General features: G+C 56.9%; 1 protein-coding gene across 1 annotated transcript; it reads right to left on the minus strand.

Annotated features, from left to right (window-relative positions):
• Positions 1-1,650: 1,650 nt before the first annotated feature.
• On the minus strand, positions 1,651-19,210 carry EDN3 (endothelin 3). The gene is made up of 4 exons (XM_039236850.1): positions 19,159-19,210; positions 18,285-18,573; positions 2,671-2,844; positions 1,651-1,732 (listed from the first exon to the last, which is right to left on the minus strand). Exons 1-4 carry the CDS (start codon positions 19,208-19,210, stop codon positions 1,651-1,653), a joined length of 597 nt encoding a protein of 198 aa, XP_039092781.1.
• Between the last annotated feature and the right edge of the window lie 1,713 nt (positions 19,211-20,923).

Consider the following 20,923-nt stretch of genomic DNA (forward strand, 5'->3'; position numbering starts at 1 on the left):
CGCCCAGCACTTCCTATCCTGACCCTGCTCTCCTGTTCTCCTTCACACGTCTTATTCTATTATTTTATGTACAGTGGTCCCCTCTTATCCGTGGTTCTGGTTACCCACAGTCAACCACGGCCCAGAAGCAGATGCTCCTCTGCCGAGACAGCATCAGAGGTCCATGGAAGCCTCGCTCTGTGCCACAGGCCAGTGTATTCATCTCACTCATCTCTCCAGACAGCATTTTACCATCTCCCCTCGTCACAAGGGGGTGAGTACAAACCAAGTGTTTTGAGAGAGACAGAGAGACCACACTCATGTAACTTTTATGATAGGAACTGCCAGCCTTGCCCACTTCATTACCAGTGCTCGAGGTCACTGTCTCCCTGAGCCTGACTCACCAGGTGTGTGTGTGGCGGGAGAAACACAGTACGTGTGGCCGTGGCCGTGGCCTCCGGCACCCACCGAGGGCTCTGGAACGAAGCCCCCACGGGGAAGGGGGGATGACTGTATTTGTCCGCAGTCAGCCCCCCACACTGGTTAAGCTCCACAAAGGCAGCCCCCCCATCTCGTTCCCTCCCGTGTCCCCGGCTTCCGGAACACGGCCTGGCATGTCGCAGGTGCACCACATCTTCGCCGAATGAATGCATGAGTGAATGAATAAATGATGTAAAGGATGGATGGTTTTAATCACAGCCCGTCCTCGCTGAGAGGCGTGCGGGGCGAGGAAGAGAGAATAAGGCAAGAGAGCAAAGAGGCAAAGCAGAGACCAGCTGGGGCCTGACTCACGCTCTCCTGGGGCCTCTCTGCCGCCTCGCCCGCCCCCTCCTCTCCGCCTGTATTACGGATGCTGCCGGATCTCTCCGGACGACTAGAAGCGACTGCCACCGATTTGGGAAGCCTTCTGTATACTGAGCGGAGTTTAATCTTCCCTTGAACAGTCCCTGTAGGAACCCAAGCCACCTCCAGGCTATTATTATGGACATAAATTATAGTCCCATCGCACACGCGTAGGCGAGCCATTAATAACAATTTCTGATTGATAGAATGACAAGTAAACTGAGTCTGGCTGCAGGCAACCCTCAGAATCTCTGACAAAAAAGACAAATGGGTTAAAGAAAAAATCATAAGCCCGACTGGGGGACGTGAAAGGCATGTGCCCCTCCATCCAGAATCAGCTGCTGAAGATAAGAATGGATCTGGGGGAGGGGGTAAAGACTACACGTTGGGGGGGTGAGGGGTAAAGACTACACATTGGGGGGATGGGGGGTAAAGATCACATGTTGCTTTGGGAAAAGTGAAACATGCGCCCAGGTGGCTGAGCCTGGGTGGGCTGGGGGCTGGGGGTGGGGGAATCTCTGAGCAGCAGGGGCCATGGAGCTGTGTCCAGGCCCAGTGAAATCCAGAACTGGATGCCACTCCTCTAGGGTTGCAAGGGAGGCAAGGGGTCAACGCCTATGACAAAGAGCGGCTGGCCAGGGGCAGGGCGATGACAGTGAGCATCCACAGCGTTAGCCTGCTCTGTCCCCAGGGACAATCTACCAAGGGCCCGGTTCTGTGGACGCAGCGTCCCACGCGTGGTGGGGCTCCCACTGGCTGCCCTCACAGGTCACACGCCACCCTCACATCCTCCATGTCCCCAAGGGGGTGACGCCTCAGAAAGTATCTTCACCTCCTTGGACGCAGGCCTCCGTCGGCACCGCCGGCTGGCTCCTCCTCCTTCTCAGGATTCTTCGCTGTCCCTGAGCTTCTGTGGGGAGAAGGTTGGAATGAGCCGACCTGCACTTCCGTGGGGCTGGCTTTTCAGTTGTCACGTTAGGACGTCCCCTTCCCCACCGGCGAGCACATCAGTGCGTTCCCTGAAGACCACATCGCAGGCACGCTTTCTGACGGCCGAGCACACAGTGGGTGGATTTCTACCGAAGTACAGAGTCCACTCACTCCTCAGTTACTCATCAGACGTTAGGGAGTCGGGAAGGAAAACGCAGTAGGCCCTGGGGTTCCCAGCAGCGAATCCTGGGTCCTGACCACTCTGGCCAGCACCTGCCTACCGAGCGGACGCTCATGTGAACGGCTGCCCTGGGTCAAACCCGTGATGTGCCCGTTTGTTCAGGTGTACACCGAGTACAAACTTCTCTCCAGCACAGAGTTAGGGCTACAGGGTCTCAAACTCAAGGGCTCCCAGGGTCCCCAAAGTAAGGTGTTGGGTAATGCAGGTACATCTCCCTAAGGTGTGAGGGTCCCCCTCGGTTCCAGCCTATACCGGCCAGAAGGGCACGGGGGGCCCCCCTGAGACCAGATGGTCCCATCTGCTGTTTTTCATGAAGCTAAAAATACACATTTGGCAAGGGTGGGTAATTCTTCAATTTTTAAATGTTGGCAACTTATTCAGATCTGGGCAAAGCTGCCATGCAGTCCACAGTGTGTCTGGAGACCAGACACGGCCATGGCCACGTTGTGGGCTCTGTTCCAAAAGGCAGCGAGGGGACAGGACACGGCACCCACCCGCCCTCCCTGCAGCCAAGGGCGCCCGTGGGCCGCGCGCAGCCCGCCGGGCCACACCAGCCAGGGCGCACTCCCTGCCCTCCCACCCCGTGCCCCATGCCCCTCACAGCAGTCAGACTCGCCCGGCCGGTTCTCGCCCGAAGCTGCAGACCTGCGGGGGTGAGTGTGGCGGGCACGTCGTACCTGCTGACAGCCAGGGTGCGGGCACAGAAGTGCAGGCAGGCTCTGTCCTGGCTCCGCACACAAGCGCAGCGCAGTGTCCGCTTGGACGGCTGTGGGCTCCGCGGGAACGGCCCTGCAGACCTCCGGGCCCGGAAGCTTCCTCTGTAGTTGGACAGTCCATAGGGCACAGTCCGTCTGCAAAGGACAGAGCAGCATCAGGGCCGTGTGTGGACGAGCTCTGGAGGCCTCCCCGTTCGGGGGGTGGGGAGGACATCCATGGGGGCGGAGCTGGCCAGGGCTGGGAGACTGTGGACACAGAGAGAGAGGTGGGGACCGGCAAAGCCTCGAGAACCGGTGTCCCCATGGTCCCCTGTGCTCTGGGTCTTAGCAAACCTCTGCAGGGAGCCTTTCACCCATTTTCCCCAAGCCCCCAGTAAGTGGGCTGGGGCCGAGGGCACAGACGGGGGGGGGTGCTGGGGGAGGAGATGCTGGCACTGGAGTGCACCCCCACTCCCAGGTCCTTCGAGGGCAGTTCTGGGTTGCCTCCCTGTGCCCGAACCCAAGCCACTGATACTCTGGCTGACATGCATGTTGGCGCCTCCGTCTTGGGCAAGTGCCCGGGTCTGGTCACCCACACCAGTAAGAGTCCTGCCCAGCTCCCAGCCCAAGGCCGGCCACGCCCTGCCTGCCCAGCACCCAACTTCTTGTCTTCATCGCCTCCCCGTCTGTATTAGCAGGAATACGCAAATATAATTACGGCCATTACGGATGCGTCCTGGCCTCCAGATACCGTTTTCTCGAATGCGCAAACATCAGAGGACCTGCTCTGCCCTGTAAGTCACAGCCAAGGATGGAACGGGCCTTGGGAAAAGGCTTATTGAAAAAGTCTTTATTTAAGAGTCTGAAAAGATTTATCAATCTCACTTATGGCTGGAGCTGGAGGAAGCTGTTGGTGTCGTTTGGAACAATTAACATTTGTCTTTCCCTTACGTCCATCTACATCCAAACCATCGCTCTCCAGAGAAGAAGGAAGACAGCCAGGCGGCAGTTGTGGGGGAAGAAATGAAAAGCATATGCTTCATTCATTAGCACTATTGAACAGGACCGGGGCACAAATTGCTAATAACCAGAGGAAACTTCTGTGGCTGAAAGTTACTTTACAACAAGGCCTGGTTTTCCGAGATGAGCCACCTTGGTTGCTGTGAGCACCACAGAGCACCACCAATCATCCTCCTCAAAGGGGTTCTGACATCCTCTGTGCATTTTCAAAATAAAATCAAATTGGATTTACTTTAATTTGAAACACACATCAACATCATGGAGCCTTTTTTCAGGGTGGCGGGGGCAGAGCGGGGGCGGGGGCGCCCCCTCGTGACCTGAGGCTTGGAACCAACTTCCAACTTCCCCCTGCTGGGTCGGAGGCCTGAGCCAGGGGGCGTTCCCACCCCTATTCCCTTTCTCGTGTTCTGTTCTCTGCACTGTGGTGGGTTCCTTCCCATCGGGTAGGGCTGCATTCCTCCTGCCCTCAGTAGGGAGCACTCTGGGCTCACAAGAGAACGTAAGCAGGATCCAGTCCTGTTCTGAGCTAAACCTTTGCTAAAACCCCATTTTGTCTCAGGAATGGGGCTGGGGGGTAAGAGGGCAGAACAGCATAGACACTGTCGTGAGGCAGGATTTGGCTAAAGGTATACTTTTCCAGTAATGGGGCCGCATGAAATCTCAAAGCGTTGACATGAAACCCAGGCCCCATTTCTTGGTGAAAATTACAGACAAGGAATAACAACGCTCCCATTTTTCCATCAACAGCAAGACCTGCAATTTTGAAATTGCTGTCAGCTGATGGTGCATTTGCATGTGCAGAGCCACCCAACTTCAGCGAAAACACTCCAAAGTGTTTTACGTAAGGAAACAAGGCAATGCAGCATTTGTTAATAGAGCAATGCTGAGCGCTTTCCCAACGGCCAAGTGCAAAGAGCTCATATGCAAATGAGCCCTTGCAATTTTCAAAGAACGTTTACAGAGAGACACAGGCCCCCTCCTCTTCCCCACATCCTGGGACCAGAAACCCCTGCCCCAAGCCCTGGGGGGTCCAGGTGGGCTCTCCCCTCCCAGCTGGCTGAGCTCCAAGAGCGGGTGGGGACGGTACAGGCTGAGGAAATGGAGGGTTTAGAAGGTGGTCCAGACCCCAGAATTTTCCAGTTCCACTGGAGGCATGGGCCAACAATCTGAAGGTTTTAAATTAATCTGATAAGCTCTTAAACAAGACAGTTCTACCTTCCTACCTGAACAGATACAGCTTCGAAACACCTTGGACCTCTGGGCTTGAATTTAGAATCCTGGAGCTGTGTTGGAGCGTGGTCACCCAAGGAGGTTCACACCTTCTCTTCCATCCCACTCTGTCCCACAGCAAGGGGGCCTCATGCACCCCCTGGCCACACTGTGGACTTGGGAGATGTGCCTGGAGTTCTGTGCCATCCCGGGGTGTCAGACTCCGGAAGATACCCGCGCAGGCCTTGGAAGTGGGCTCGGGGACAATTTGGGTAAAGGATTCTAGGATCCTGAACACCTGGAACACGGTTTGGAAGGAGTACACGTTCAGTCCCATAGACTCCTTTGATGGGGTGGGAAACACGGCCAGAGGAGGGCCAGAGGCAGCCCTATAGCCCATAGGGCCCAGCGAGGGGACCTGAGTGTCCAGATCTAAAGGTGGGTCACTGGCTCCTCAAGACTAGAAGGCTGGACTTCTTCTTCAGTACCTGCTGTGAACCCAGCACAAGGATGAGCAAATGGTAGGAATTGTGAGATAATCTAGTCTGGCAAGACAGGATCCTCTCCAACCTAAAAGGTTCAATAACCACGAATTCCTTACAAAGACTCTCCAACATGGGGTGTCTGGGTGGCTCAGTCGGTTGAGCATCCGACTTCAGCTCAGGTCATGATCTCACGGTTCCTGAGTTTGGGCCCCGAGCTGGGCTCTGTGCTGACAGCACGGAGCCTGGAGCCTGCTTCACATTCTATCTCTGTCCTCTGTTTCTCTGCCCTCCCTGCTCACGCTCTGTCTCTCTCTCTTTCTCAAATATAAAATGAAAAAATTAAAAAAAACACAAAGAATCTCCAACATTTGCCAAGCATTATATATGTACACATATCTAATAAGTGTGATGGGGATATAGAAAGGTCTACAGGAGTTCACACACTCCACGGCCATTAAACCAGATCAAGGAAACATCATAAACCGGTATATACAGGTATGTGCCAGGCACACAGAGCACACGGAAAGGTGAGCTGGCAATTCCATTACCATGTTGTAAAGCACGTACATGATGATCGCTCCACCCTCTTGACAATTTCCTGACCTACTAAAGGGCTGCTGGCCAGACTGAATGACACACTGCACTGCATAGTGAAATCGTCGGCAGAAAGCTAGCAGTAAATTAACGATAGCTCTCATTGCTGCACATCTGGTCTTGGGAATTCAAGTGAGTTGTTACCAGGCAGAAAAATCCCACCTACCCAGGCTGCATTTGAGATGTGTGAGCAAGCAAAAAAGAAGGGTAAGTAAGGGGCCAGCGTGCCATAAGGCGCAGCAATGCCATCCTCTGCCGGGCTTCCTTCTGGATGCTCTGTCCTGCTACTCTGCCCGTCCAACAATCACTTGGATTTCATTCATCTTGGTGCCTGTTCTCATTTTTTAATGTTTCCTGAACATGAATTGGAAGCACCTAACGTTGGGCCAGTGAAAATGAAGTCTGGTCGGCTCAGAACCCTGCCCAGCACACTCTCCGGCCGGCTGGCTTAGCCACCGCTGAACAGTAGGGCTTGCAGAGCGCGCTTCCTTGTAAAAAGTAGGCAGCGCTTCTGCCTGTTTGTGGCTCCGTTATAACACAGAGCTCCTCACAAAAGGGAAGCAGATGAGAGGATCAATCCAAATGCTCTTAGACAAAACAGAACACCCTTCCAGCATACCTACACATGCAGCATCTCGTGTGGCACGTGTCTGTGTAATAAATTGTCTCAAAACCGACATACATTCATTGTCGATCAGCGATGGTGGTGCCAGTCTTATTTATCACTGTGTTCCTTACTTCCCATTTTCCCCCAAATGTCATCTATAAATGTTATTAAATATTAAACCACCCAATCCCCTTGCTCATCCTTCATCTGCATAGCACATGGAGAGCGCTCGATTTTTCTCTGCAAAGAAATTTTTAAAGTAAGGAAAACTGACTTTTCTTTTTAAGATTTTGTTTTTAAAGTCCAGTGCTGCCTTCTCATAAATGGATTCGTTATCTCCACCATTCTGATCAGGAAACGGGCTTCTATAACTGAACTGTAAATTTTTTTAATGTTTTACTATTTATTTTTTTGAGAGGGAGGGACAGACACAGCATGAGCAGGGGAGGGGCAGAGAGAGAGGGAGACACAGAATGTGAAGCAGCTCCAGGCTCTGAGCTGTCAACATAAAGCCTGACGCAGGGCTTGAACCCACGAACTGTGATATCATGACCTGAGCTGAAGTTGGATGCTCAACGGACTGAGCCACCCAGGCGTCCCTATACCTGAACTTTAAAGGAGGGATAGAGATATTCGCAGGGTCTGGCCAGAAGCAGCAAAAAGAGAGTCACTGGCCAAAATCTAATTCCTCAGGAAAGTTATCAAATTGTCATTGAAAACCCAGTTTTTATTCCCCCACCCCAATGAGCAGCATTCAGTGAATATCAGACTGGACCAGACTCTGGGTGAACATCCAGGAGTAAGACAGACAAATGGTCCTATACACACACAGCTTTAATCCACCACAGGGGTTAGCAATTTGGCAATTTATGGGTTTCATCCAATCAACAGAGGGTTTTTCTTTTGAACATTTTGAAATTTTACATGAACATCGCGATTTCCAGCTACTCTAGAAGTGGAGCCTGTTTCAACACCAACCCCAATCTCCAACATGGCAACCGCCATCGCAAGCTGAGTGACAAAGTCAGAGACGGGGCATGAACGCTCTGTTTCGCCCCAGTCTGTGCAAACACCTCTCCTTCTTTGCTCATTTGTGCTATCCGTCTGGCCCTGGTGAGCATCTGAGTTTATAACCGTGGTCCAGTAGCCTGTCCCACAGAACCGGGCCAGACAGGTCACGTGACAGAGTGACAAAATCAGCCCTTGATACCATTTTAATAAGTAGAGCAGTTTGCAATCTAAAAAGCCCACGTTCCGGTCTCTGAAACAGATCGTTTTCACTTCCATCGAATGTCATCTTGACGATCTACTTCCTTTGTTCCCATTCATCCTTCTGAAAGGGGACGCAAAGGCAGGGTCACCCTTGGGCCCAGGGAACGTACTGTACAGAAGGCATGACCCTGCCGACCGACCCTGCAGCCCAGAGGGACGGCAACGACTGACCCGCTGGCTGTGAGGCACCCACGGCCATTGGGTACCTCCTGCCGCTCCCCAGACAAACCACTTCTCAACCCCAACACGCCTTCCATCTCAGGTCCCACGAACTTCCTTCCGCAGCAAGCACCACCGCCCTGCTCTCCCCAGCTTAGACATGTCTCCGTGGGCAAGGAAGAGAGTGTGGCCCACGTCCACTCGCTGCCTTGGTCCCCCTAACCGGGGAAAACTGTGAAGAAAGAACTCTGTTCCGATCAGTAAGACAGGCTCTTCCATGAGCACCCAGTGCACATGCTGAGCCCAAAGAGAAGGTAGGGGGGACGCAAGCTGAGAGACAGGAGGCCGCCTCTCAAAGGACTTGGAAGCCTGGGATCCCCTAGAGCCCGAGGCCAAGTTCAGTTGCGTTTGTCTCCTGAAATCTAAGCGCCTACCTTTCCTCTGGGGAATTATCCCTCCCTTCCGTGTGGGATCTTGGCAAGACTGTCCATCCATGTGCCTCACCTGCCCCTGTCCGAGGACTCCAGCAGGTGACCCGAACGGACAAATGTGACCCTGTCTCTCCCAACACACCTGAGTGGGGCAACGCATGATCAGAAAGCTGCCATTGGCCAGGGGGTCCCACGCCGTCTTGTGCATCCGGTTGACCCCTAGGCCCGCAGTCCAGGTACCCCTCCTGCGTCTGATGCTTCTTCTTCTCAGTCTGTCTCTTTCCAATAAACATCTTTTGTGCCACGTTAGTCTAGACTGGGTTTCTGTGGCTGGTGACCAGGGATGGCCAGCTGATCCGGAACTCACTTTCTTGCGACTGAAGTGATCAGGACCCCTTGGATTTAACTGGAAGACCCAGAGTGCCTCCAGCTGCCGGAGTTTTTCTCCATCGCGACAAAACACAAAGGAGTGGGTTCAGAGTCAGGACCAAACCCAGCAAACAAAGCTGGCCGGAGCCCATTCCTCCCGGGTGTGCCCACTGTGAGATGTTTGGTTTGGATCGCGCTACGCTTTGGGCAGGTGAAAGCAGGCAGACCACTCACTCTCCTCTGTATCAAGAGGCTCGGAGCCGAGCCCCAGGCTCCTGGCCGACCACCTCAGAAGTCTTCGCCTCCAGCGAACTATTCCTTGTCCAGCCGTCAAACGCTTGTGCAAGTCAGCTGCGGGCCAGGCCTAGTGCCAGACAACCCACAGGGGGCCCTTCCAGCCTCCAGGAAAGAAAACAGGCCAGGAAATAGAGCTCCTCTGTGACCTTGTTATACAAGCAGAAGATGCACACGTGCTTTCTGGTTCTAAAGGGGAGGACACAAATCTTAGACTCACAAACAGTGTGAAACAAACTGGCGATCTGTGGCTTTGCTTCCACTGCAGAAAACCCTTGCATCTTAAAGTCAGAAGACCCCAAGGCAGACTGCTCGACCAGCCATGAACCCATGTGGAGACCCCTCCTCCCGCAGCCTTGAAAATAGCCAAGGATCCTACGGTGTTTAGAAGTATCAAAAGCGAGCAATGTGCTGTCTGTTGCCTGTTAACTAGTTTCTAGGACGCTCCTCCACCAAAAAGAGAAAAGAAAAAAGGTTGGGTTTATCCAGGACTTGGTTGTATATCTGGGAATATTACCGGAATAACAGACATTTCCAGAGTCTGCTGAGCACTGACCCCCATCCACAAAGTAAAACCCAAGAATGATGGTCGATTCTGCATCCCTACTGGCTTCCTTCCTTCTTGTCCCTCGTGATCAGCAATTAACTGCACCTTTCCAACTGGAACCATTGATCGCTTCCGCTTCACGCACTTCCGCACACAGCTGTAGCACCTGGCTCGACGTGGGGCTCAGTAACACCTCAATGATCTCAGTAAGAGATGTGCATTGAACGAATGCGGGAAGGAAGATGGTGAGGTCTAAATGAGCCATTATTTCTGGGCTACTCCCGTCTCCCAAATGTACCGCCTTCTTGGCTGATTAATTGGACTTCTATTCTTGCCCTCAACTGGCCCATCCTAGAGGGATTTTTCCTGGAGAGAAGGTGTCCCTGGATTCCTCGAAGTGAAAGATCTACATCTTGACAACAGCTCCTGCCGGCCACACCAGCGGCATGACAGAGAAACCAGGCTGCCTCGACGGCTGGGGCACCAGAGGGGACGCCAGAGGGTCACTAGGCTGACCCAGGTTTGTGGTCCAAATGGAAGACTAGCTCATGGAGCGTCCCCAGTGAGTGAGTACCTTTCGTCTGAGCCTCAGAAAGGCAAGGGCTGGCTGGACGATTGGAAATGTCTGTCCAGTTCCACACTCCACCTAGATATTCTCAAACCCCGGCATCACTCAGCCTCCAAACAGCAGTGTCTGGAACAGGCCTGACCCATCTCTCCAGCAATAAAACCACAGCTAAATCGGGGGTCTCTGTCCCCCAACACCTGAGCTTGGAACACGTTGGCCCAGGCTGTCTGCATGATCTTGTGTGCTATTACCATCTAAACAAGCTGAACACCAGAGCCACAGACTTGTGGCACCAGCCCCCGGGACCCAGGCACATCCTTCCTGAACACGGGCGCACACCCACGGAAGGAGATCCGGAGGCACAAGGGGTCCAAGGAAAGGGGAGCAGAAAACCTCTCCGTGCGTGTGGCGCGCTGGGAGGTCTTCCAGAGTTACGACTCAGAACAGAAGTTAGGGAGACAAAGCCCTCCGCTATGTGGGGAACGAAGCCATCCATTCACTCCCCTCCAGACCCTGCGGATGAGGGCTTCCCCCTCCACCTGGTATGGCCCGAACTCGTGTATGTGGATAAGGCTGGAGTTTCCCTCCCCAGCCCCCCCTCCCCATGACCCTAACAGATTCCAGGTCGAATGTGGGCAATTCCACGTCTGTCTGGCACGGCCTCATTATAAGTTTATGCAAAGCTGTAGACAGATGTGGCTCAAAATAGTTCCCAGCAGTGGAAACAGTGGAGGTAATATAAGGCGCAGGTCCTTTTTTTAGGGATGGAGGGTATTTGCAGAGGGATAAAAAAAGAAAATACAGACACCATCACACACCCCTTTAAAGAATCCACAGTAAGAGAAGACATCCTTGCAATTTTTCAGGAGACTTTGCCGTCAGGATGGAAAATCCTACTGAACAAAGACCTACTCACCAGCACGACTATAATACAGACTCCTTTCCCTCCTAATCTAGCTGTTTGTGTCCTTGGGTCATGTCCTTCTGGTAGCCCTGATCCATTGGTCGCTCCCCTCAAACTAAGAACACCGGAGTCCCTGTAGAGATACGACCTTTACCGCCATTCCAGAACTCCGTGCCGGGATCGGGGCAGGGCGAGTGGGGCAGGCCAGGTAAGCCCAGTGTCGGGTCCTGCCTTTATTACAAATGGTGATCCTTTGTTGATTATGAATTTGTTGCTTTCATTTTTTCCCCCCAATATTGCATTAACCCTCATTCATGTTTACTACGGACGCTTGGGCACACCTTCAGAGATGTCACCGGCCTCGCCCATCCTCCACCCTGCAAGATACCCGTGGAAACAGTCCAGGACAGATACACACACCTCTGCTTTCTCGCTGACTTGCTTCTGACCTTTGGCAGAACTTTTACGTTCCCCCAGTCGTGGGCGGAGCTGTCCCCCCCCACGCCCCCACCATGGGCCATCGGCTCCATTGCCACTTTGGTTTCCATGCCTCTCGGGGACTCCTGAAATGAATCTGTCTCATTCTGTGAATTGCTGGGCTAGGACACAGGGCTCCCTGGCTGCCCCATGCTAGGGTTACTGTTTCCTGAGGCCTCCTGCTAGGTCGGGCCTGAGCAGGCCATAACAGAAGGAAAGATCTGGGCTCCCAGCCCTTGGACGAGCTCTCCGAAAGCTGAGGACACCCTGTCCCGCTGTCAGTCCACTCGACGGACACTTGCAGGGTGGGCAGGAGTTTACAGCCCACCTCTGTCTGGACAAGCAGCTCACCCTTGGCAGTTAAGATGGCTCTCCCTTCCTGTCCCAAGTAGGGACAGGAGTGCACGCGTCCCATTTCAAGGCATCGTGTTTCCATCCGACACGTGACACACAATGAGAGCGGGTCTGAGCGCTGCTCACACAGGGCTTGCCTGCAGGTGTGTGTGGAGGTGCTGTGGGTCCCCAGGGGGCCCGGGCCTGGGCGCCGGAGCAGGGAGCCGGGCGAGGCCCCAGCCCCAGCATGGGGCCTCCTGAAAAAAAAGCGCTGTTTGCTCCCAGCTTCCTTTGTTTTAAATTCTTGCAGGAATAAACCACACCAGAGATGTCAGACCCTTTCACCTGCCTTCAGATTGAAGGCCAAGTTCCCAGCTGTGAGGTCCCTTTCATCTAGCAGAAACCCAAATTCTCCCCCCCGGGGTCACGTAGGGTCACGCCTTGCCTTCCACGACTTCTTGCTGAGAAGCAAACTGCCCCTCGGCTCAAGTCACTGTCCTCATGGGGGCCTACTGCGCTCCAGCCAAGCCCATCTCCGCTCCTGCACCCCAACCCCCAGGCCTACTCACACCCACCATGGGGCCCAGAAGGGGGCTCTCGGGCCCAGTGACCCCTACGCTGAGGTCACCTTCTGCCATCGACCTCTCCCACAAACCGCGGTTTCGCCCCCAAGGCCCTCAACTTCTAAAGACGTATCCTGCCGTGAAGTGTCCTCAGAGATATGATCCTTGAACTCAAAACTTGGATCTAAACCTTCACCAGATTTCGAAGGAGACAGACATGCTTCCCATGGGGAGAAAGACACAAAATCAAGCAAAACCGGCAGCGGCCAGAGCACTGCATTCACACGCACGTCCAGTCTGGCCGACAGCATCTTCTCTGGCGCGTCCTCGCAAGCGTAAGGCAAACTATATTCTGTAAACCAGCGGGCAGAGTGTTGCCCAGAATCGCTTCCTGGTGGCACCTCCCCCCCCGCAGGTCCTGGGCAGGGCCGGCCCCGCAGAGCACAAGGCCCGGTGTTGACAGCGGTGGGCACAGGAGAACGCACACAGACCCTCCACCAAGGCCTCACCAGGAGGCACTGAACAAACAGTTCTAAACTGACCGTTCCCGTTGGCCTGAAATGGCAGACCCAGGCCGCTGCCCCCACCTCCCCATTAACGGAGGGGAGCCCCAGGCCATGCCTACCAGAATGCCAAGCCCCAAACATTCCAGGGATTTGCCAAGGGGAGAGGGAAGCAAGAGAGAGCAAGGAGGGGCACAAAGGGCGGAACCAAGTCTCATCGAGCCTGGACTAACCTTTGGCCGGAGCGTCCTTATCAAGTCGCTTATCAGCAGCGGGAGGCAGCCAGGCACACCTTTACCCCCAGGTCTGTAAACCTTGTGCCAATTAGACCATCTAGGAGCCCACAGAGGGTCGAAGACGGTGCGGCTCGCTCAGTGCTACCCCCGGAGGCCAGGCAAGGCCTGCGGCAGCAGGTCCAAGGAGGTAACCTCAGTGGTACTTGAGCAAGAACTTTCTGCTCACTGGCGCCCTCCGACCGCAGCATGGGGTATGACAGGCAGCACTGGCCCTGGGGCCTAGAGCTTGTACCGTTATCTTTATGGTCATGTCTTGGCGATATAGTCACTGGGTCCCATGTCCCATCTCCCTTCTGATGGCATCCTCACACGTCCTGACGCAGGGGAGTCAGTCTTCGCCAATGCTGATCGTCGTCGTCACCGTCACCATCTGCATCGCTGTGATTATCATGAGGACCAGGTCCTGCCTCAACAGCTGCATCTCCACCTCACGCCCGGCCCTGACTCACGGGGCGGGCAGGCCCACAGCGGGGGCGGCGGGCCTCGCATCGGCAGGAGGCTGGGGTCCCGGAAGCATCCGTCTCCCCAGGACGTTCTAACGTGTGCCACGCCCCTTCTTGCAGACATGAACTTGACTTTCTCGAACAACTCGGGAGGCCAGGATGAATCTGTTGAAGTGTTGCCTTTTTGTGGTAAAATGCATTCAAATAGAAGCCTAAATGTTTTTTTTAATTACCGTTATTATTATTGTTGCTGTTCTACTTCTTTGGGGGAGAAGAACCCCAGACAGACGGCATTCCCGCCGGGCCGAGTTGGCGCGTGGGCTTTGCTGCAGCGAGGGCGGCACGTCGGGCATCTTGTGAGGCCACTGCACCCCTGAGTCACACTGCCATTGGCCCCTCACCCGGGGAGGCGCTCAGAGAGGGGGTGCCACCCCCAAGTCACCCCGCTGGCAGCCAGGACCCCGGGCCTGCACCTGGCGCCTTCCTGCAGGCGGGGGCTGTAGACCCCGGCTTCCACCTCAGTGAGACCCCACGCGCCCGCCCCGCCCACTTCATAAATACCTTCCCCCTGGTCAGTTCGCGTGGCTCCCAGGTGTGTGCGGGAAACATGGTCCCCATCACAGCACACGGTGCCTCTCCCCCACTCTGTCCTCGGAGGGACAGACAGATGGCAGGTTCCGTCAGTTCTCGGGAACAGAGCGGGGGAGCACAGAGGAGCTCCTTGCTGCCACGTCCTGAAGCCCCATCGGCCACTTGATGGATGGCTCACTCTCAGGCCAGGTGTGCGGTGAAGGGAACCGAGGGGTTAATTTTACGTGTCAACCTAGCTCGGCCGCCAAACGCTGATATTTGGTCAAATGCTAGTCTAGATGTTGCTGAGAAGGGTTTGTTTTTTTTTTTTTAAGACGTGAATAAGATTAAAATCCGAAGACTCTGAGTAAAGCAGATTACTCTCCATAACGTGGGTGGGCCTCACCCAATCAGCTGAAAGCCTTCCTGGGGGGAAAAAAACTGAGGTCCCTGAAGAGGAAAGAATTCTGCCTCCAGAATGCCTCCCATGGGTGTGCGCGTGCGTATTTACACAGACATATCTATGTCCACAGATACGTGTCCTATTTGCCTCTCTGGCAGCACCGTGCTGGAGACACTGCTGGTTTCCAAGTTCACGCGGAGAGCAGCCCCAGGTGTACACGCGTGTAAGCACACAGGCCGCGCTCACCTCCTCTTCCCTTGTTATCTTATTCTTGGCAAACTTTCCACCGTCCTGAGATGGGATGTGTTTTTCTCTGATTTGGAGTTTTTGCCCTGCTTCTGTTGGCAGTAGTGGGACTGTTTGGGGGAGGGGCGGAAGCTCCCTAACAGGCCAAGGAAAGTCCCGGAAACCGCCCCGGCCGCGAATCAGCGCCGCCGCAGGCCCAGGAAGTGCAGTTGCCCGGACACACTTGGTTCCTCTTGGGGGCCGGCCACAGACTTCCTAGAGGCTAAAGAGAAGTCACGGGCAACACGCCCGAGAAAACCCGCGCTCCCGCACGCGTCTGCTGGGATGCGCGCGCCCGGGGAGAGCGCCCACGCAGGCTGGAACCAGAGGCCTTGCCCGGGGGAGAAAGCACCACAGACCAGAACCTCAGTGCCGGCGAAGACGAGCAAGGGGCGCCAGGGCTTAACCAAAGCCAAGCAGCATTACTGAACATCTAGTACGTGCCAGGAGCCGGCAGAGAGGGCTCACGGAGCTCAGGTCTGGAAGAAGGAAGCCTGTCAGAGTCTGTGAGAGAGCGAGACCCTCAGCCCTTCCGCCCAAGATCAAGATCGTTGGTGAACCCGGCCCCTCCAGTCCTCACTGGATGTCGACTTTCCACAGAAGATGCAGCAAGGACCTCGGCAGGACCTGGCACATTCCACCTGCAGCTTTCAGGTCCTCGGACACGGCGTGAGCGACCACACTCACAGAACGCGGGCACGCGGCCTCCCGGGGCCGAGTAGGACCGCGGGGTCTGTCTTCACGCAACAGGAAGGAAGACCCCGATCAGTGAGAAACCACCAAAGCCAAGACTATCGACATAAGCATGAGGATCGAGACCCCCACGGTTCCCCGCTCAGCGGCGAGGCAAGAAAGCACCTCACACGCGGGGCAGAAACGGACAGGAACCTGGAAAAGCCTTCGCTGCTCCCCACGGCTGTCCCTTTGGCTCAATTCGGCAGAGTGTCATTCCTCCATCTCTCCAAAGGCCCACGTCCCCTGGCCCTAGAGCCCATTTTCTCACACTGCAATCCTGCCCGAGATGTTTCCGGTCCTGTCTACCGATCTAGAGAGTTTTGGAAGGAAGGAAAGAAAGGGAAGGAGAGAGAAGGGCGGGGAGAGAAGGACAGAGAAAGAGCGTCTGGAAAAAGCTTCCTTCTGAAAACTATTTTGCGTGTCTCACTTCAGAATGCCCATCTGTCTGTTGTCATTTTTGTTGTACACAGAGCTCTCAAACACCATAGTTAATCCTTCTTCCCTAGTGTTTAAAATGAATCAGGGTCAGGAAAGAGGGGAAGAGGTCAAACTGCGAGGGAGGAGGCCAGCAAGTTGGCTGCCCTAAAAAAAAAAAAAAAAAAAAGTCAAAGGTCCATAGCTTCATACAAGACAACTCGGAATTACGAGACATGGCTTCCAACAGATCAGAGGGCGTTTGCTGAGCCCGTTGGGCGCATTTCAAGCACTCAGGCCTCCAGCCGCTGCCAGGAGCCCAGAGACAAGCAGGCTCCCTCTCTCCTCTGCCCCAGGCCCGCGGCCCCTAATTCAGTCGGCTTTCCTTTCTTCTTCTATCTGCACAGCTTGGGACCCTGGCTAAGGCAAGATGCGGTCCTATGTTGACTTCCCCACATCCTTGATTCTGCGAAGATACTTGGGGCACGCGGCCAGGAGGGCAGGAATCAAAAAAGACAAGCATCAGGGTGACGGGGGCTGTGAGAAGAGGTGACCCCGATTGGTGTCTGAGAATAGGAGGCAATCCGTGTCTGGGACCCCCTCCCCACCGCACACCACTTCCGTCTTCCCCACCAGAGGGGAGCTGTCCGTACAGCGGCCCAATGGGACACAGCCTGCCAAGCAAAATCGGCCACCCGGATCCGCTATGTGACGCGTGGGCCCCGGGATAACATGCAAACGTGGAGCCTCTGGTTCAAACAGTGTTAAGAATTTCAAGACGGCATTAAACCGGGCGTGGGTCCTTCTGAGCCTGGGACCCTGTGCGAGTGTCGAGGTGTTTCAGGGAAGCCGGCCGCGTCTGCCATTCTGGCCTACTGGGGTCACTTTCCAGACCTACTGCGGATGTGCTCAGAGAGCCTGTCACCTGGTTTGAAAGCTGTTTGTCCCCGTAGGTGCACCCTCCTTGGTGCTTCATTCTGCACGGGCTCATGAAACAAGGTGGGCAAGTGAGCCCATCGGAGCTGTCACCGAGCATGCTCAGAGGCCTGGGGATGCAGGAGGCCACGGGGGACACGAATCGGGGTGGCTCCAAACACAGCCGCAAAGTTGCCTTTCCTGGCGAAAGCCGCCCCCACCCCCGCCCCGTTCACCACCAGCTCGACAGGAATCCCCAGTAGCACCAGCGGGGGTCCCAGGAGAACCGAAGGACACCTGGGGAACAGAACGTGGGGACAATCTGGTCCAAGTCCCAGATTTCAGAGCTCAGGGAAGACAAAGCCCAGAAGGGCAGGTGACCGGAGCAAGGCCAAGCCCTCTTACTGTCTGTAAGGTGACGTTTCTGCAGAAGGAGACCCCCAAATGGAGTAAGCGAATGGGCGACACTCAAATCCTCCCAAGGCAGAGTGCTGTCCGCCCATGGCCTTGGAAGGTGGACTCCAGACCCCAGGACTCCAGGTGTGCTGCCTCGGTCCTACAGCAAGAGTCCCTAGGGGCTGGAGGGGACACGGGGAGGCCGTCCGTGGCAGTTGGTGGCAGTGGGTGACAGAGGGTGACAGGGGCCAGCTTGTGGCAGTACCAGTCGTCACTCCACCCCCAGGAAGACAGGAGCCTGGTGCCCGCGGAATTTTACCCTGCCCGGGAAGTTTCCAGCAGCCCTGGCCAGGCCCACCCCTGAGCTCTCTGGAGAGCAGGCTGCTTTCAAGGAATTTGAAACTCCTTGGAGCTTGGCAGGGTCGGGAGGTGGGGGGGCCCACTTAGCCCCCGGGGCCAGGAGATAACTTTCCTCAATGGAAGAAAGACTTCTCAGGTGTCTAATCCCTCCGGCCGCCCGCTTCTCTCAGAGGGAGGGCTCCCCCTCCCAGCAGATCAGAAACTCTGAGATTGGGTTTCTCCCGGGCCAGGCCCTCCCAGGGGATGGGAGACGCACCCCTGACCTGCAGACGGGCCTGAGCTGAGCTGGCGGGAGCCCCCCACGAGCGCTGCAGGCCGTGCCCAGGGAGCCATGGGCTGACCTGGCAGAAGTGGGCTGAGGCGCTCCGGGGTGAGGCTGTGGGCCAGGCCAGGGAGCCCCCACCCCCCAGTCACCCCCCACCACCCAGGGCCAGGCTGACTCACTCGGGAGTGTTGATCCAGATGATGTCCAGGTGGCAATAGTAAACACACTCCTTGTCCTTGTAGGTGAAGCACGTGCAGCGCCTTGCTCGGTGGTGCACAGGGCCCCCCCGGGTCGCCGGCTCCCCAGACCGCCCTGGCTCCCCCTCCTGCCCCGGGCTTCTGGGACTCGGGCTCCGCACAGCTGTTGTGGCCACGGTGTCCTTGATGTCCCCCTCAGAGCTGGCTGCAGGGGGGCGGCCAGGCACGCCGCTCCGGCCAGCGCCCCCAGGCTGGGGGCGAGGCACCAGTCCTGCAGGAGGGAGATGGAGGGGCTCCTGAGCGTGTAGAACCCCCCTGGCCTCCCCCACACCCATCATTCCCAAGGACCTGGGGGAGAGGGACAACCAAACTTTCTGCACAGGGTACAAGTCAGCCGCACTTTCCGTAAAGTCTCCAAGCTCTGCCACATGTTCTGAAAAGTTTGCAAAGGCTATGTGCACAGTTTCTGAAAAGTTTACACGTTTCGTGCATGACTCCGTGAAAAGCTCGCAAGCTGTTTTCACTTTCTGCAAAGTCTGCAAGGTATCTGCACCCGTTGAAAACTGTGCAGTCACTCTGCACAGTGTCTGAATCGTTGGCAAACTTTTTGAAAAGTTCCCAGCTTCGTGAAAACTCCACCGAGTCCACGGGCCCGGCCGCATCTCCGGCTTGCGGGTGGGCCGCAACCTCCAGAGGCCCCCGGGGGTGGTCGGTGCCCGGATCAGCGCTCGCATCTCCCCAAGCCGCCCCCAGGCGCCTCCCGGGGTCCCAGCGCGTACCCTTCCGCGCGCCCCCCAGCCCGGGGTCCTTTTGTGTGCGCTCGCGCCGGCAGGGGCGCGCCGCCCCGCCCGCTTACCTGCGGCGGAGGTCACCGTGAGCCCGAAGAGGAGCCACAGCCCGGGCTCCATGAACCCCGATCGGGCGCGGGGCACCGGGCCGGGAGCACGGACGCCTGTGGCTGAGAAGGGGCGCCGGGCCCGGCGCGGCGGCCTCGCCCTCCAGCCGCGGGGTCCGAGGCCGGCGCTCGTCGCTGCGCCCCGCGCCCGGGCCGGGAGTTGCCTGCGCCGGTCACACGCGTCAGAGCGCGCTGCCCATCCCTGCGCCGCGCCGGCTGTGGGCTCGGGCTTTTCTGGCGCCCGCACCACCCCCTCGCCTCCCCGCCCCCCGGAGGGGCTGGGGCTGCCGCGCGGGGCCTTTGAACCCGGGGCGCGCCGGGGGTCGCCTCCCAGCGCAGGGGGGAAGCGGGCGGCGCGGCGGCCCGAGGCGCACCCAGCCGGCCGGGGGCGGAGGGGGCGGGGGGCGCGGCGGGGGCGGGGGGCGCGGCGGGGCCGGGACGGCGGCCGGGAGGCCGAGCGGCGCACACTCAAACACATGCACGCGTGTGCACACGCGCGCTCCCCCGCGCACCCCGCCGCCGCGCTGGCCTGGGACCTGCAGCTCCCACCTCGGAGCGCTGCGGGCGATTAACGGCTGCGCAGCGAGGCTGCTATCTCCGATCTCCGGGCCCACAGCAGGGAAGGCAGCGCTTCTCAGCGTTCACCGAATGACACCTTACCCTTGCACAGACCGGCCTGGCAAGGCCCCGGGTGTACTTTACACTCGTGACTCACGAGCACCGGCGGGCAGTGTCTCCCTGCCTCTCCCAGGAGCTCGGAGCCAGTGGGTGTGGGCGGTGGCAGGGGAGCAAAGTCAACCCAGAAGCAGGTTAGCGGTCTGGGCGTCAGGACTCGCTGGCAGCTTGTCCTGGGCCCGCACAGGGGAGGGCTCCTGGCTTCCCCTCCATTTCCTCCAAGGTTGTCCAAGTGCAACCTAGAGAGGGCCCTCCGGGCTCACCCGGGCAGCACAGAGGACAAGCCCGCTTCGCTTTGCTGTTAGCAATGCCACCTGCCCGAGAACCGTGTCTGGACACCGGGAAGCACTCGGGGAGAGATTCGTGGGCGGGGCCGAGTGGCCAAGCGGATGAATGAATGCTTCCCAGGGATTTGGCCCTGGACTGCCGACCTCTGAGGACCCCTGGACGCCCTTGGAGCGCCTCCCTTACCAGAGTTCCCCAGCCAGAGGGAGGGACGATACCCAGAGGCAGTGGGCCAGGTGACACTGGGCCCTTGGGCTGGACTGCGGCTGGCTTTTCTCGGGGAACCCCCGCATGGCCAGCTCTCAGGCCAGGCCACACGGTCAACGTGTCCCAGGTCCTCCGACATTCCTCCCAGAGGCTACTCCCCTAACCAGCCACGAGAGTGACAGGGTGCCACGTCCTCCACCTGGCTGTGTCCCTCGGGGACACCAGTCCAGCAAACACGGCCACCGTGCTGCAAGGAAGCCCGAATGAGCCCACATGCAGAGATCACGCACAGCAGCCTATGCAGAGAGAATCCGGGGCCTCACAGCCACGGCCAGTCATGTGAATGCAGAAGCCCAGAGGTGCCCAGAGCCCCAGCCTTCCAGACTTGGCACGGACGACTGGCTGGCCCACGCCCTGTGGCTGGGCTGAACGCTGACCCACGGGACCCACGGAACCCACGGAACCCACAAGCACCACAGATAGTCGGCTGTGTGCACCGCTCAGAGTTGGGGACTTTATTGCCACACCACAGTGAGGCAGAAAGTGCTCAAGGCCCCAG

The sequence above is a fragment of the Hyaena hyaena genome, unplaced genomic scaffold, assembly GCF_003009895.1.
Source record: "Hyaena hyaena isolate Hyena2069 unplaced genomic scaffold, ASM300989v1 scaffold_119, whole genome shotgun sequence".
NCBI classification, from domain to species: domain Eukaryota; kingdom Metazoa; phylum Chordata; class Mammalia; order Carnivora; family Hyaenidae; genus Hyaena; species Hyaena hyaena.

Bases quoted from the DNA above. Each gene is read 5' to 3' on its own strand.
- EDN3 (XM_039236850.1), bottom strand. From the start codon at position 19,210: ATGGAGCCCGGGCTGTGGCTCCTCTTCGGGCTCACGGTGACCTCCGCC. The intron at 18,574-19,158 runs GTAAGCGGGCGG...TCCCTCCTGCAG, and splicing joins CACGGTGACCTCCGCCGCAG to GACTGGTGCCTCGCCCCCAG. The intron at 2,845-18,284 runs GTGAGTCAGCCT...TGTCCTTTGCAG, and splicing joins ATCTGGATCAACACTCCCGA to ACGGACTGTGCCCTATGGAC.